The sequence below is a fragment of the Rhipicephalus sanguineus genome, chromosome 3 (assembly GCF_013339695.2).
Source record: "Rhipicephalus sanguineus isolate Rsan-2018 chromosome 3, BIME_Rsan_1.4, whole genome shotgun sequence".
NCBI classification, from domain to species: Eukaryota; Metazoa; Arthropoda; class Arachnida; order Ixodida; family Ixodidae; genus Rhipicephalus; species Rhipicephalus sanguineus.
Genome location: NC_051178.1, coordinates 113,895,952 through 113,914,160, shown reverse-complemented (window position 1 = coordinate 113,914,160; position 18,209 = coordinate 113,895,952). Strand labels below are relative to the sequence as shown.

General features: G+C 46.6%; 1 protein-coding gene across 1 annotated transcript; it reads right to left on the bottom strand.

Annotated features, from left to right (window-relative positions):
• Window positions 1-737: 737 nt before the first annotated feature.
• Window positions 738-17,614, bottom strand: LOC119386972 (uncharacterized). Its single transcript, XM_037654265.2, has 6 exons — window positions 17,384-17,614; window positions 7,722-7,795; window positions 5,972-6,177; window positions 5,038-5,142; window positions 4,307-4,442; window positions 738-2,844 (listed from the first exon to the last, which is right to left on the bottom strand). The coding sequence occupies exons 1-6, from the start codon at window positions 17,611-17,613 to the stop codon at window positions 2,675-2,677; spliced, it is 921 nt and encodes a 306-aa protein (XP_037510193.1). The 5' UTR covers window position 17,614; the 3' UTR covers window positions 738-2,674.
• Window positions 17,615-18,209: the final 595 nt, after the last annotated feature.

Below are 18,209 nucleotides of genomic sequence, written 5' to 3'. Positions count from 1 at the left end.
AACGAAAAAGTGTCCCGTTAAAAAAAAAGAACAATTGATATCTAGAGGATGCCGCGATCAATATTGACTGGAGAAAAAAAGCGTTGACATACCACGCCTGCTCGTGTATAATATGCTCTTGCGTGTACACTGTGCTGATGCTGAGAATGTGCGAGAGTGACTTGCATGAGTGAAAGTGGTATACTGACTAGTGAGTAAGTCTGCTGAGTTGTACAAGGTGATGCCTATAGTTCTTGCCGGAAACGTCACAACTAATGCCAGAGCCTCCGGAACTGTAACATAAACGCGCATTATGAAACATGTACAAAATCCAAGAAATAACGGCAAGAATGTACAAAATATGTAAAAAATCTGCAATGTTATGTATAACAAGCAAACAGGAACCAGAAGTATGTTTACTATAGTGCAACAAAAGAAGGCTAAAGAAATATATCTAGTGCTGCCATCGAAATGCTCATGAGCAGTAACAACACAACGTTCAAAGCTGTTTTTTTACATCTGTAGAGCGAAGTTGCTATATTGCGCCGCTTATTTCTTGTCATGCACGGAGCTGTCGATGGTAAAGCTGACTAAATACCTCTAACGCAGGAAAAAGAAATCTATAGTGTTCGCTGCGCTTGACTTGGACTAAGAAGCGACTGCTGTAACAATTAATTTATAGGGTTTTACGCGCCACAAAGCTGTGATATCGTTTTAGCACGTAACCCTCCCCCCCCCCCCCCCCGCCCCCCCGTAATCATCTGAGGGGGGTGGGGCAAATCTTCTCTATATATTTGGTGAGTCGGACCTGTCCCGTCATTGCCCAATGTGCATAGTTATGGCCATGCAGATTTTTGATGATAATGTCGGCCGAGGACCACTGCTGTTGCATTCCAAGAACTGTCTACTTCCCAAACCATGTGCACACCTATATGCCTGCAGTAGGGCGTAGTAGGGCCACGCTCTCCCCTTTCTTTGAGTATCGGCCGCGGCAAGTCCTTGTTACAGTACTCAACGTGGATACCATCCCGACGCGCTCGTTTCTACCCTTCCTTTAAGAATCCTGACTCTACACAGCCCCAGCTCAAGCTTTCAGAACAACCACAACGAGCACTGCATTCGTTTCCCGGCACCTTTCTACCACAACGTTGCCATGGTGCGTTGAAGAACCTGCGCCTTCTAGCACGTTGACGCTTGAGGCAGAATTAGTGATGATAACCTGGACTGTTCTTTTTTTCCCCCTCTCAGGCCAAGAATACCTGCTGCGTCAACGACCAAAACCAGCTATAACGACCTCCACGTGTCTAAGTTGTCCAGGCACTCATGCGCTATAGTGTGAATCAGCAGGCAGTGACAGAAGCGCCCTCAATTTAACAGGTCACAGTAGGTTTAGGCGAAAGTGCCCATCACGAGAAAAAAGAAGCCTATAGTAAAAGGACGAACCTATTACAAAATGAAAACCTATAGTAAAGGACGAACCTATTACAAAATGAAAATCTATAGTAAAAAATGAACCTATCACAAGAAAATATAAACATGTCATAAGAAAGCGCAAGGTATTTCGGATATTCGTGGACTTGCAAGGCGTTACGTGTCCCAATGACGGAGTCTACAATTGCATGATAAAAGTGGAAAAGCATGCGCATAAGCAATAATGAAAGCTATGATTAGAAGGAAACAGTATGACGAATATTGGCTTTTCGTATCGCACCTTCATGGAGTTAATCTACATAATTTGAGCGCTCCAACTCAGCCTTCAATGGCAGTCGAGGTTGTCGCTAACTTCGAACTTACGAATGGGCGTTTTTCTAACATAGCGCAAGACGCGCAGAAGAGCAGATAACAATGCCTTCAACATTTGTATATGTAATGCCCGCGGAGCTTTGCAATGCGACAATGCTAGAGCAGCAGCCAAAGGTCACCGGGTGAAAAGTAAAGGACATTCGGGAACTTCAGCAAAGCGTAAGAGAGTTGTCTAAAAACATGCGTACTTTCCTTTCTCTTGTTTTGATTTCCCTGTTCCTTTAACATGGACAGTATCATAATACCACGGTTATATAATATACAGCCGTCTTTCACGTGAAGGAGAATGACACTTCTTTTGCAGAAGAGGCAGTGTTGTCAGGAGCGATCCGATTTCGCCTAGCGGTAGCGGTACCGTCGATACATTCAGCAAGCACGGATATCGCGCTAGCTTCTAACTGATCCGCAGCTTCTGAAAGCGCAAAATAAAAACGAAAGCGCTTGTCATGTGCTCTACATTCGTGGTACCACGTATTTTAAAACTATTATTGCGCTTTCAGAAGCTATGCATTCATTCAACACTGCAGCCCAAAACACGCTTTCTGCGGGGCAGATCTTCGAACAACAAAAAAAATTCCGCTGTATGTTTGATTTGACACGAGTCTCCTATTCAAATTGATAGCGACAGTAGCACCAATATCATCTTTTGTATTTCAGATTCGCATAACAAGTGTCGAGCTCTGGCAACCTATAACTCGAACAAAAGATTTCTTCAATTAACGTGCTTGAAAAATAAAATAAAAAAGAAATCAAGATAACGAAACGTGCCACGCGTGTACCACATGCGACGGCGGCGCGGTGCCACGTGTGAACATCTCCGCAAATGTCGCGAATTCGCGACGAAATCGTGCGTGCAGCGCGAGCGAACTTCGCGGTGTATGCCGAAGGGTCATTATGACATGGGCCGCAGGAGTATCGCAGCCATGAGGCCGGACACGAGTACAGCCAACACCGGCGCGCTCTCTCGCGAGGACGCGCTGGTGAGTCTGCTGTGCTGGGCCACGCCCACTTGTATGGGCTCCTTGGAGGTCTTGTACGGCGGGCTCATCTCGATCTGGCCAGCTGCGAGTAAGGGACGAGAGGGAGGAAATAAAGAATAAATTAAGAACCCCTCCACTACCCAGAAGATTGATGGCAGCGAAGCGGAGACTGTGTAAGTAAATTTTGCTATAGAGGGTATGAAGAATGCGATAATAGCTGCAAGCATTGAACCCCAAGAAACCGCCGGTCGCTACATTTATCACTTTCTAACACCGAAGCGGAAATCGCGTGTTTATGTTGTGACAGAGTAAGCAAAGCCTCTTTTTATGTTTTCAGATAAAAGGAAGGCGCTTATAGTTCAAGGGTACCGCCCACAATGTTGTGCAGAGCTTAGAGGAATACTTATTTGAAATATTTGGCGAAACACCGGGAGAAAAGTGTTGAAAATATGCGGGCTAATCGCCAAGGCTTTTGTTCCTGGCCAGTGCTGGTATGCTATGTCGGTGGACAAAACCGGAAGCCGTTCAGAGCATGTGTTTGAAAACGAAGAAATCCGTCCATTAACATTATTGACTACATTGAGCGAATAAAGAGACATATACAGTCAAAGACCCCGGTGTTTGTCTTGCGCATGACGCATATTATCTCATCAACGGCAGATTAAAACTGAAGTCTTGTATAGTACAAGCCTCCGTTGTTTTGAGAGTACAAAAATGACATGCCGTTCGTTTCCTATGCAAGTGGGTTTGTCTTTGAGGCATAACTGCTCAGCATAACTGCTCAACGAGGTCATACACCTTCATGTCGGCGAGGTCAAACACCTTCACGTTTATATTTACGCAATGTTCATTTTTTCGACTCTAGAACGCTGGATGAATCGACTTGATCGGTTCTTAATCTGCGCGTATTTTGTCCACGGACACGATCCGCCAGAGCCTAGCCATATACGGCTTTGCTTTGAAAAAATGAAGCCAGGAGATGAGTGAAGTGGGTAGTCAGGAAACCTATAATGCCAGTATCAATATTTCAATACGTCGTGTCTCGCCGCGCATGTAGCGTTCTGCCTAGTTTCACAGTCGACCACGGTATACAATATTTGCACCTGTATAATCGTTCATCTTCCTTGCTGCATATGCACATGTGTCTTTTCGTTTAAAAACGGATGCAGGAAAAGCTATTTTTATAATGACTTCCAGAAAAAAGATAATGAGCAAAAAGAAATGAAAACACTAACTTCAAAATGAGTTGCTGTTCGGGCGAATTTGTGTTCTGTTCAGACTAGTGCATGATGGATTAGAGAGAACCAGAAAAGGAATAAAAAGGCGACACACACGGAGGAGACAAGAGGGCAGACTTTACGCGGGGCGCTTAAATCGGCTTGTTAGTGATAGGAAAGATCGACGCTGTCGGCTGAAAGGGTTCGCATAAAAAAAAATCGTGAAATAAACCGTTTCGGTGCGCCTTTAGATGGCGGCAAAAAGCCGTGCTTCCTTCTCTCCGCAAAGAGTTTCTTACTCTCACTCTCCCTCTTCTCTATACTCACATGTGAGGTTGGCTTGACCCCAGAAGTACACCTGGTACAGGGGAACAGACAGGTCGAAGCCCGCCACGCGAACGGGAGTCTCGAATCGGCACCAGACGCGCTCGCCATCTTGCTCGAATGCCGTGTTCCCCAAGACCTGCGCAAAAGCGTAGAGACACGCTGCTGACGCACTGCTTTCATAAAAAAAAATTAATAAAAAAAATAACCTGGCAACGGGACGTTGTTCACAAGCAAATTCCCGAAATTGCGCCTCGTATACGACATACATGCGATCTTGAAGAGCTTTGCATCAATATGTTCGTGACAGAGCGGAGCGCGTCCCAACGAACACTGCCCTTCCACGTCATTTTGACGCACCAAACCTGCTGAAAAAGACTCCAGGCCGTTCGTCGGGACTGCCACTACGCCAAAGACTTGAATGAATGAATGAATGAATGAATGAATAATGCGGTGGCATAAACCTCCCGACCCCTTCCCTGCGCGCACGCCTATGACTGTAGATAACTTTTGTGTGCTTGGCCCAGACAAAGTTTCGGATGAGCGGAACGTATTCTTCCGTCCCTTCGGCCTTCCTTTAAGTGGTGTCGACCATGCGTAGGCGTATTCACGGAGACGTATATATCTCCGACTGTGCGTAAGTGCATACGCCAACGCATGTGTTAAGCCGTAAAGGCGCAAAAAAAATCAGCGATGTAATAAAGCAGCGAATAGCGCCGATAAATGTATCTCACCTGGTTCGTCTCCATGGGCATGCTCTTGTCATCGGCAAGCGTGAAGTGTCGAACCTCCGCCAGCCTTTCCGTCCGGGTGCAGGCAAAGATGCTGGCACTCTTGAGCTGCGCAGAAATTTCGAAACACAGGCTTAGGATTGCGGCATACGCTTATACGTCTTGCAGAACGCGTCATGTTAAATGCTTTGGGCTGCTAAGCCGACTTGCTTGAGACAAGGCCTACGCTCGTTTCCTACACATTTGTGAGAGCTGGAGTGGCTTGAAAATGTGACAACTCGTCTTTGGACGAGGGCTGGAATTGAAGAGCAGGCGGGGAACTTTCCCGGTGACAGTTAACGCTTTTCTTCTTATAGATTTTCTTCTTCGTCCCGAGTCGCGTTGTTGCAGGCTACACCACAGAAAGACAACTAAGCCCAATTCGAACTTCCTATGCTCCTTTATTTTGTTTGCTCTGTCATAGTAATGTAAGCTGCATCTCAAAATTGGAACAGTTTGGCGCGTTAATAACGCAGTCCTTATCAGAGGTACCCGCCACTCAGACAAATTCCAAGATGGCGGACACTGCGTTCGAAACTATAGTCGGTGCAACTTTAGGAGGCAGCGGCCTTTCCGCCTCAGTGACGGACACACACAAGCCCTCACCAATGGGCGCGCACTCTAGACTGACGTCATGAGAGGGACGACCTGTGATCCTGCTGACGGGGAACGCAGCAGAGAACATGAGCCGGACTATTTATTTAGTCGCGGAGCAATCTGGGCCTGCCTTCTCAAGTTGTACCCTGCTGCTCTCCTGCCTCCTTCATTCCTGTTGCCGTCCTGCCTTCTTAAGTACTTCTTAAGTACTTAAGCACATATTAAGTACCCGACTACAGTCACACTCTTTCACAAGTTGACTTATAAATCGTATATACTACACCTGCGACGGACAACTTACGCTTTCCGAGTCGTTGGTGAAGGCTATCGCCAGGTAGCGACCGGCCATGGATGCGACACCTCCCATGGTCACCTCCAGCGTCCGGTTGTCGGCGCTCAGGGAGTACGTGACGGTCAGGTCGCACCGGCTGGCCTTCTCGCACTTGGTGCGCGTGCGCGAAAGCGTCACGCAGCTCTTCACCTGGCCGCAGCCCTCCATGGACACAGCTGCGAGAGCCGGGACAGTCTTATCAAGATTTGTTGCTTAAGTGACAAATACGATAATCATCCGAGCATACACAACCACTGCCTTGATGAAGTACACATACGAGTATGTGGGCAAATTCATCTACGAACCAACTTACTCAGACTCACACAGCTGAGACTGACAGTGAGTGTGAGTCCGGTGAGGACGGCTAAGTATAAATTCGAAGAGCCTGATTGGGTAAGCCCCGCAGAGGGCTGGCCCAATCACACTCGCTCTTCTCAAAGTCATGAAGATTTCATAAATAAGCTTAAAAGTTATTTTAATGAACGCTAATATTGTTCTTGTGCATATCTGTTTTGTTGTAGTTATTGTTCTTGTTCTTTGTACACGGAATTTCAATGAACGAGAATTATCCTCGTTTTTGCATCCTTTTCTTGTTCTTTGAACACTGCGAACATTTTCCTTCGGGCTTTTGTTGTCCTGTGCTTTTCTTTTTTTCGTTTTAGTAGTACTTTCTTTATTTTCTCCGCGTAGCATTACTGTTAAGTAATAGTATCTCTACATATGTATAGCGTATGTGCATATTTATATTTATTTGTATCGATCGTTTGTATTTGTTATTCAATTTGTACACTGTAATTGTAACAGCTTTATTGTGTTATAACTCCCCTATGTAATGCCTACCTAGGCCTTTAGGGTACTTGAATAAAAAAAAGTGAGTCAGAGTCCAATAGAGCCCGGCTGAGTATAATGTTGGTGTGTGCGACTGAGAATGGCTGAGCGGAAGTTTGCTGAGACTGAGTCCTAATGACCCCGGCTAAGCAAAACTGCGGTAAGAAGAAGAAGGAGAACTTTTATTGACCCTAGAGTCATCTATATATTCTGGTAGGACTGAATGAGTCCTACCACAATTTAAGTGATTCCACTTGGATATTACAATCTAACAGCAGCAGCTGCACTGTTTGAAATGAAGCCCCCTGACATCGCAAAACGAGGCAGATTGCTCATTTTTCTTGAAGCTACTCGGAGGGCTTTTTTTTTTTTTGAAACGCGACGCAATGAAACACTCGTGTGTGGTCGCAACCCACCGCGCCCAATTTATTGGATAGATGTCTGTAGATTTAAAGAAGATTTTTTCCCGTTGCACTTAGTACTTTTCACGAGATCACCTGACCCTATAGGGACCACCGGAGATCCCCCCTCCTCCTCCGCCACCCCCCCCCCCTTCGTGAGCTGGGTGTCACAGAGGTGTCGCGATCGTGAGGCTCTGCTACGATCGGATGGATTATGTTTCATACCGCGATATGTCTATAATAAAAAAAGACGCACAAATCAAGCATCCTGGTATAAATATAAGCTAATGGCGATAAAGACGGATTCTCAATAACCGACTCTCGCTCGTATTTTGATTTATAATTGTTGGTCTGATGGCGCCCGCATGAATTTTATATTTGTACATGTGCTGAAAGGAAATGAAGCAACACTCAAACTCCTCCCCCGCGCGAACAACCCACACGTGTGCCACACTAGCACAACATTGTAAACAATCAATATTTACACTCACGGAATTCGTCCACCGGAAAGGCGCTGCCGATCTCGATGTCGTACCAGTACTCGTTGTTGACGACAAACGTGCCTCTGCAGAGTGAATCAGAGAGCGATTAGACACGAGTGGCCAGTCAGGGGGACGCTGAAGGATATATTGATTAATCACGGTGGCTCCATACGAAGGAGTAAAACGTTTATTAATGTTCAAACTCATGATGACAATGAAAAAAAAAATAACATCTTAAAGCCCTCAATGTAAAGACCGTCATTTCCTAACCAAGAGAGTGACACAAGCCACTTTGGTACGGCGAGCAATGTAAATCGAAGCTATTTAAGATGTACCGAAAATAAATTCTATGGTTTTTACTACCTAATAATAAAATAATATGTGGTGTTTCTCGTGTCAAAAGCACGACATGATTATGAGGCACGCCGTAGCCGAGGGCTCCGGAAATTTCAACCACCTGGGGTTCTTAAACGTGCACTTAAATCTAAGTACACGGGCCTCCAGCATTTTCACCTCCACTGAAAACGCGACCGCCTCGGCCTGGATCGAACCCGCGACCTTCGGGTCAGCCGCCCAGAGCCGTAACACCACTGAACCACCGAGGCAGTTAATCTGTAGCTTCACGTCTCAAAACAATGACATGATTATGAGACAGGTCGTAGTAAGAAACTACGCGTGAAGTAATTTCGAATGATCATAGCATATTGGGAACGAACGAAGGCGAATGGATCGAGGGGCCCGTTTCTTTGTTAGATGCAACCTAAGGAAGCCAACACATCATTTAAAATGCTGGTTTTTTTTATTGAAGGGAAGTAATTATTACATAAAGTGGCGAAATTAATCAAGTGAACGAAGAAATAACTCGCTGCCAGTGAGAACCGATCGCACATACCTCGAACCAACAACATTCGAAGGTTGTGGGTTCGGTGTGGTTGTGGTTTCTTTTGTAAACATTATTTAATTTTCATTTGTGTCATAATTACTACCATTCAATAAAAAAAACACTCCAAATCATGTCTCATTTGCTTTTCTTGGCTTCTTCATCTCTTGCCTTCATTACTTATTAGGTGATTTTTCAAGAGCAGCTCTCCCTTTTTTTGTGAAGTTATTGCGCATGCAGTAAACGTATGCTTCTTTTAACGGCCTTTAATGATGAGTCGGTCTTTTCTAACAGCATTAAAGGTGGGTGTTCTCAGGCTATAAAAAAAAACATGGCTGATCCCTCCGTCATAGTAATCGGTATAACACGAAAGTGAAACGTGTCTTCACAGAAGTTGCGCTTATCGTGTAGTGATATATGAGATCTTCTACAATGTCTCTTGGTGTGTGGCAGCTATAGCACCGTTTGACGGGGATGCACCCATGTTGACGCCTAGTGGCATGTCTCCATCGCGACGACTAACGCCCATGATCATGATTAAACCGTTGTGGTTGCTGAAGTTGTGAACATATATTTGGAATCAGCGAATCGTGAATCGCGCGTAAAGATGACATCAACAAGCTCATAATCAACACTAGTACCCGATATGCACTTCTTCAAAACATCGTCAATTAAGGAGAGAAGCGGCAGTGTGTGCTTACTAGTAATGGGTTACCGACGCCTGTGTTCATGCATACACTACCACACTGCGCTTCAGCAACACGGGAGGCAGAGGTTCGTCGCTTGAGCCACAAACGCGTGCGCCCCGCCGGCCTCTGTCTCGCTCGACAAAGGCACGACATTCGGTCGTCGAAATCGTGTCCTTTTTGCAACGCGTAGTGCAGCAGTTTTGTTAGTCGGTGCTCTCGCAATCGAAGCAGTCGGCGACGGAGAAATCCCGTTGGTGCATGTGGAAGCTGCACTACTACGATGAGCCGGCGCACGCTAACACGAAGCGGGAGGCAAAGAACGTAACTGCGTCTAGGTTCCCTTGGTGACGCCAGCGCGGCCAGTGTCACTCGCTGGTATCGAGACGCTTTAACCATGACCTCCGATATCGTGCGCAATCTCGGAGTAAGCGCTAGTAAATGTCGATCGTGACGCAATACTTCATTTCACATCTCACAGACGGCGGCACCGCCCCGCTCCGCACCGCCTACCTACACCGCCAACAGAGAGCACCGTGCGAAAGAAGATGTGTTAAAGATATAAGGCGCGTTCGTGCAGCGTCCGTCATCTGGCAAGTTGGCTTAGTCGGTTGACCGTCGGGCGCTTATAGTCGCGGCCGCAAAGTCCTGGGTTGGATTCCCAACGACGGATCCTTTCCTTGGTTTTTTTCTTCCTTACCCGTTGGCGTCCATTTTATCAACGTCATAACCCTGACGGAAGTACTTGATGGACCCCGGCATAAAACACTTTCGTGTTAAAAATACCCGTCATTTCAAACTCTTGAACTTGACAACTCGTTATGTCTCGCAAAGCGAGAAATAGAGACGTCATAACACGGGGCACACCTGATCCTCACTCGCTGTCTCGAAAAACAAAATTTTAATTCTGCAGCAGTACGTATGCCAAACCCACGATATGATTAGGAGCCATGTCATAAAGGGGGAATCGGGACGATTAATTTTAATCACCCGGGGTTCGTGAACGTGCGTGTAAATCTGGGTACCCCAAGTGTTGCATACCAGTCCGATCGAAAAATGGCCGCCGGGAATCGAACCCGCGTCCTCGAGCATAGCAGCGCGACACCTCAACTGCTAAAATATCATGGCAGGTTGTAATTAAGACTCGCACTACCAAGTTTTATATAAATGTTTGGCGCGTTGCTCTGCATCAGAGTCGTTAACACCTGCTCTATCTTGCAGCGGAAGTTTGTAAACTGAATAACGGCCGGCACATCTTGTAAAGAAGATTTAGTTATTTTTACAATAAGATATATTATTAATCAATTTGTTTTCGAAATTACAAAGGCTGCTCTGTTCTGGTATGAAATGTTTATGACGCAATATGCGGGTGATTGGCCGCCTTAAGTTAGTCCGCTGTGACTTCGAGGGTTTCGATGGTGTCTGCTTAGGTTTATAGCTTCCAACGATGAAATATTCTCAAAGAGCAAGAGACTAAACTCGGGATCGTTTCGAGAAATCTTTCTGTGCCGTAATGGTCCAACTACGCAAAAAAGAAAGAATACTTCGGAATTTGTGACATCACAGTGAAGTGTCGGAGCTGGAGTTCCAGTTCGAGGTTCAGAAAAGGATATTTTTACTATTATTTCTGGTTCTAGAAATTAAGATATCCTTTCAGAATTCACAAGTATATACTACTGCCGAAAGAAAACTCTACAAGCCTAACCTGATGCGGTGTTTCTTTTCTGTGGCCATTAACACAGGAATTCGATTAGCTTAGCGTGGGAGAAGCGAAAAGGAGATTAGAAGAACGAGAGATGGGACATCGAATACGCGGTAAATGCTGAAAACCAAAATGGCCTCATTGTAAGGTGGCTGTGAGGAAAAATAAGCGCAATCCCTAATGGGATTCCTCAGCAGGTTCTTTTTTTTATATCGAACTGAGCCTAACGAAACTATTCCTCCATCAATTCTATGGGAGAGAGAAAAAAAGAACGTTCCGGTCAGATGTTCTGGAGCATTCCCGAGACTAAGCATCTCGCCTGCTAGACGCGTTCCCGAAATATCCTTCGAAATTGCCGCAAAAGGAAAAAGGCACTGGGACCTACGGACTGTGCTATATCGTATCTAAACACTAGAGCGGGTATGCGAGCGGCGTTTCTCGGCAGAAGTAGGTTTTCCGCTAACGAAAGCACAATGCTGTGCTGCCACCCTTTTTATTAGTCCCACTTTACGTGTATCCGCCGATAGAGGTTCGATACACAGGGCAAGAGAAGCGTAACTTGAAGACGATGTGTTCTTCGAATGCTGCGCATCACTTTTTGCAACAAGATATCACGATAATTTCTGACCGAATACAGCTGGTTTCGAGTTAAGAGCCTTCCTCAGCTGGCTCCTCATTAGAAGTGGTGCAACCCGGAAGTGCGTGAACTACAACCGAAAGTTGTCACCGAGACGTGCTCAAGATTGGAAGCGAACTTGAGGCTGGAAATGTGTGCCGAAAATCATGCCACGGATCGAAAGGAGCAAAAATGGAAACTAGACGTGAGCCGGAAGTCACGTGACGAAGTGATCGGTAACGTAGTAGAGGTCAGGAAGGTGCTACGCAAACCCAATATCGTCTATCATTCACTTTGAATCCACCCATTCATTTTTTTTTGCCCTCAACACATTCCTCGCTGTAACTTGTGTGACATATCCACGGCTGGCTGTCGCCACTGAAGCGAAGACGCCGCGAAGAGACGTAGCGCTTCCACTTTCACTGCCATTAACTTGAAGGTCCAGCTGCTTAGCGGAGCAATTTCGCGTACGAAATCGGTGGCATCTTCTATGGAACGCAGCACAACTTTGTGATCTTTGAAAAAAACTTGGAGGACGCTTGAGCTTCGCATTCAAAAGTAGAATGCGATAGCGTAATAGGGCCCGTCGCATCGCCTTCTCAATTGCTAGCCTAGCTTCGGTTCTCGGTGGATGCCTTAACCGTGCGGCAAGGAAACGAACGCCTATGCGCGTAACATTGGCCGTTTCAAACTATCCTAGAATTGCTATTGCAAGTACAGTTGTTAGGTGCTCACGATACCATCATTATTTCCTTTAATAATCAGCGAAGCGCCCACTACGCGTCCGTAAGGCAACACGCCAACCTACGCAGCTGCTCACTTTGTTGATGCTTTTGCTGCTGATGATCATGATTAAATATGTCTGAGCGCTTCGTAATGGGTGGGCCTTTAAGACACCCACTCGTTGCGCAATTCACATGTGTTGACGCCTGGCGCGATTCTACGCTTCTGACACGCAATATTACATGCGTCAAGGAGACTTCTCCCACTAAAAGACATTCATATGGTTTTTTTCTTCTTTGAAGCTGTTTCAAGCAATGGCTTGACCCTGTGGTAGAACGCCTGCTTGCCACGCAGACGGCCTGTGTTCAATTCTCACTCGAACCGAAAATCTTTATTTTTCATTGTATTTTCATCTTTCTTTTAATTTTTCGCTCACGACCAACGACGCCGATGCCGACAACAGAATTTCTGAGAAACGAGCTCTTTGCGTTATCACGTTAAAAAAATATGCGTGCCAAGCAAAAGAGAAAACACTGAACGCGTTAGCTCTGGGCAAGGTCGCAGCATTCGCACATGACTACGCTAGCGGAGCCACCATAAGAAGCAATACGGAGTACTGTACCTAACTGGGTATTCTAGGAGAACTCTTTGTTGGGCTAGTTAATGCATTGCATCAAGGAAATATGTCCAGCCAAAAAACGCCAGGCCTGCGCTGAAACCGCAGCACAGTCACAGCGAAAGCTGGAAGAGCGGCGTTTCTAAAGCACCGTTTTAAGCTCTCTTGGGGCTACTAATACAAGTACACTAGCAAGGTACCCACTACGCCATAAATCACAATTTTTCTGAAGTTCGGAAGCACTTACTAAGCCATTATCCGTCATTCTGCGGAGAAGCGAGGCACCAGCTACACGTCTGTAAGCATTATGTGCACTTTGTTGAACGTTACTGAGACCCCGAGGAAATGGACCATGCGCTTATAGGCTTCCGTGGCAACTAATACAAGTGCACTTGCGAGGAACCCACTATGCTATAAATCAGTGTAATTTTTGAGAAGTAGGAAAGCAGGCAGCATGCCATTTTTCGTCACTCTACGGAGAGCCGTGGTACCTGCTAAAGGCATGTAAGGCATTATGCGCACTTTGTTGAAGCTGTGCCTGATGACGATGAAGAATTATGGCGGAGCCCTTTGTAATGGGTTGGAAGCATTCAACAACCTTCAGGTTGCACAATTCGCGTTGTGTGACGCCTGATCACAGAATTCGCGTTGTGCGACGCTTGGTGTTTATTGTACTCTTCTACCACGCTATATTGCATACGTTAATGTGGTTCCTTCCCGACATGAAGCCTGTATAGGACCTTTTTGCAAAGCAGTTTCAAGCACCGGCATGGATCGGAGGTTGAATACTGGGCTCCCACGCAGAGGGCCCAAGTTCGAACCTCGTTCCATCCTGGAATTTTTTTCGTATTTAGTTTTTTTTTTTTTATTTCGAGCGATAGTGGTTACGGACACCGGCGGCGGCGGCGGACAACTACGGCGCCAAAAACGGCCGGTGAAATGATCTCATAACAGCTTTCGCTGTAAAACAGACGAACACAGGAAACGGTGAAGGAGACAGGAAAGCGACTAGACTACCAACTTGGTAGTCTAGCCGCTTTCCTGTCTAGTTGGTAGTCTAGCCGATTTCCTGTTTCCTTCACCGACTCCTGTGTTCGTCTCTTTTTGGCTGGATATATTTCCTTGACTAACTGGGTATCTTGCTTGTAGTCTTTTGAATCGAATTTTAGCACGGAAACGAATATGAAACACGATTGTGCTCATATAACACCTGACACGTGCGGATACAAACGGAAGTTGTTTAAACGCATTAATTTTGCCAACTTACAAAAAAAAAACACCGACAAATTTGTCATTGTTGACAAATGACAGACGACGAAATGTGCCCGTAAAGCTTCTTTTGAATATTTTTTAACTTGTCAGGGAAATATTGGATGCAGCTTTGACACGCTTACTTATTACGCCACTTTACTTCTTTATACCGCTATGTTTCCGCCAATAAAAACGGGTTTTAGGACTAGGAATCTGACAGACAGCAGCTGCCTACTCCACGCTCGTGTAGGTCCTGTCTTTAGCACCTAACTGTGTTACTGCGACAAAAAGTCTGGAGGTGACCCTAATCCTCGACTAAGGTGTCTCGTAGTGGCACTCGCACGTCGGCGCTGGTGTGCCCTGGTGTATTCCTTTGGTTAACCTTGTGTTTCGCGCGCTGCCGAAGCGGATCTCAGAGGCCACGTAGAAATCAGAGTGTGGTTTAGGTCTGCTCCACCAGGTGCCGCAGCGATGCCAGCTGCTCGCAAGAAAAGCGTCTGCTCTTTTAACGAACTCATACAATTAATTTTAATTAATTAACCTGGCAGTTAACTGGCCCTTATCCGATGTAAACTTACGCTCCGGTATCGTATGCCCCCGATAAATCTCTCAACTTGAACCAGAACAATCGATTTCGTGCAAGTTTCAATTTTTTTAAGCACACTGCCTGAAAATCCGGGAAAACGGACGTAAGTGCTCGACCGGAAGCGCTTGGAAGTAAAAGAAAAGAGTGGCACACGTTGCTCGTGCCATTAAAAAAGTTTGTAACGAAGCTTTTAACGTCCCATTTGTTTATAAGAACCAAAGGGACGAGTAGTTACGTCCGCGAACGTCCTTCGGATCTGAGGACAACATACGACGAGCACTCATTCCGCAGCCCACGGACAAAATAAAAGAATTCGGCACTTCTCCGAGGCATATGTATAGCAGGCATCATTATCTCGGCATCGAACGACCGCAGTTCTACATTTCTTTTGTTGCACGAAATAGCTGCACGCTAACAGCCTGTGGCAAGGGCACGCTGGAGACTGTTGCCGCTAAACGGCCACGCGTTTCAAGGTGGCAAAAAAAAAAAGGGCAGGACCTCCAGAAGAAAACATTCAGCTAGGCTATACCACATCGCGAGAGTCATTATGCCGTTCCCAGAGGAGCGACGCCACCGCCTCAAACGAGCGATTCATGCACTATTCACTAATGATGCAGCCCTGCCAGGAACGTACCAAGCGCAATAAAACCGGCATCCAGCCGGCGCTCCGCAGCTCTCGAAGTTTATAGTTGCGCGACATTAAAGAACAACATAAAAGATTCTACAGAATGCAGCAATGCCTACATGGGCTCATTCTTCTCGACCTGTGATTGATGAACCAAACAATACGGTGAGTAAAGCCCATTAGTAAATAAAGCGTACGAATCTTCGCAAAAGCACTCGAGGCACTTAATCATCGGCACGTTAACTCCGAGGAAGCAAGTACGAAAAGAACCGGGCCAATCGCGAGGCTTTGCCGTTGAACGCTGTCGCCCCCGAAATGCAAAGTAAGAACCATTAGTGAGCTTGTTCCCGCCTTCTATTATGCTAAAGAGGTTCCGTACAAATTCTTTCCTTCCGCAGGCAGTTCAGTTTTGTATGACGGAGTTCGCCAGTAACAAAAGGCGGTAGGGAGAGGGGGGATGGGTGTTGACGTGCTATACTAGCAAATCATTCCACAGATCCTTCCACGAGCGCTGGGGGTCATAAAATCAGCCACATAAGCCGGTCAGTATAGGATTCCTGGGCAACGTGAGCCAACGGAATGCGTGGTAGTCTGCGGTTACAACAGCAGCTGACACAACAGCAGCTGACGGAACCCCGGCCTGGTGCTCGATACTGCGGGCACTGATATCTCGAAAAGATGGCGTCTGACAAGTGCGGCATGTTGGGCGGGTTCATACAGTATATTGAGGACTGTGAAGCGTTAAAAAGGATGAAGACGAAGAACGAAAGGAGGCAACGTGACAAGCGCTGACTTCAAACGACGTTTTATTCAGAACCACACGTATAAATACTCCCTGCAATCTCACTATTCATCAAACCAACTGAATAAAACAAACATATCAGACCTGTGCATGATAGCGCAGGCGCACATTTGGGGCGGTTTACCAACCAGCAAACACCAACAAAACCATGAAAAAAGAGCGAGAAATATGACAGAACCCGTGGGAGCAATCGAGAGAACCAAATGCGCATCACCTGCTCAGGAATGTCACTTCATTGTCCTCTGTTCACTTTCGCTCTATCCTTTCCCTTGTTGGATGAAGGCTTGCCCTTCGCCATTGCGCGGGTTTTCGCCTTATTCTCACGTCCACGTGTCTGATCATGACTCTGCCATGTACCACGGTCCTACGGTGCTAGGCGAGTGGGATGACGTCAGCCTCTCTCGCCTGGAGCCGGATCTCGACGGTGGCGGATCTCGACCGACAGTGGCACCGTCGAGCATAGAGTTTCCTACAATTACCTAGAGGGAACTCTGGCGCTGCGATCGTTCAGCCACCATGTGAATGATGTGTAGTACACGGATTTGCCTAATCTTCGTGCTTACGGCTTCGAACGCACTTGTGGCTTTGTTTATTGCTGATTTTTGGCGTTCGTTTCGGATAAAGGAATAGACCGTTGTGAACTTCGTGACCAGATTTGAATTGGTGAGCCTAAGGAGGTTAAAGTGGTGAAGTGGAACTGCTGACTTTTGCTGAACTTCGTTTTGCGACAAAGCGGATGCAGGCGACGCGGAGCCAAACGGAGTCGAAAGAACGAAGTGTAGACAAATCCGTGTACTACCTATTATTCCCCATGCTGGCTGAAGCGCCATGCGCTGAAGCTCCCATAGACACTAGCGCCAGAATTCCCTCTAGTAAATATTGTAGAAAACTCTATGCCGTCGAGATCCGGCTCCGGGCGAGGGAGGCTGACGTCACCCCACTCGCCGAGCACCGTAGGACCGTGGTACATGACAAAGTCATCATCAGACCTGTGGACGGCAGAGCTTGGCGAAAACCCGCGCAATGGCGACGGGCAAGCCTCAATCCCGCACCTTCCGTCAACGACGCTGCGCTATGCTTCCTTGTGGTTTGCAGAAATAAGCGTCCTTCTAAACCCCAGACCGTTATCGTTATATAGCGCTTGAAATGGACAAAGATGGAAAGGTACGGCAGTATTCACGTACTTGAGGGCGACGTCGATCTCCGGAACGTCGGGAGGCATCCAGGAGAACCAGAAGTCGTTCTTGCCAGACAGGTCTTTGTTGGTGAGAGCGTTGGGTGGTCCTCCCTCGCACTGCAGCGGCTTCAGCGAGTCGGACCAATTGTCGAAGTATCCCTGCGGCTCGGTGCCGCCGCTAATTCTCGAACGAAACACCAGGATCAGCGCGTTCACCGCCACGTTGGGAGAACTCATGTTGACTGCAATCAAAGAAGAATGAACATTTATTGGAAATGAGGTGGTTGCTGAGAGAAAAGCAAAAGAGAATGACGCATTACTACTGCCGGGCACAGATCCTTAATTAATCGAGTGTAAAAACTGAATTTTTTTTTCTATATATGGAAGCTTTTGCGAGCCCTAGTTTAAGGATGACACAATGCTCAGGTGTTTCACCGTGTGGAGCGCCTGCATCCTGCATGGACGTTCAAAGTGAGGTGTGCTGCTTCCTGATTGGACGCTGAGTCCAATGAAGTGGCCGATATAGACCACTACATCTGATCCTGCAAGTGTTTTTTGCCCTGAGAATAGGAGGCGCGTGGACAACATGAAGGTAGGACGGTTATCCAAGAGTGCAGTGAAGAGATTTCTTTTTCGGAAAGGTGCGTGAATTGTTCGCAATATAGTGTGTGGCTTTATTTCAATTTTCTTGCGAGAGGCCGGCTTATGTGACACATGATGAGGCATGCTACGTGGTAACAGACGCTCAGGCCCAGCATTTGGCGGCCAAATCTGCCAGGCTCACCACGCCTTTAGCAACATTATCATACCACCAGCGCCACCACATACTGTTT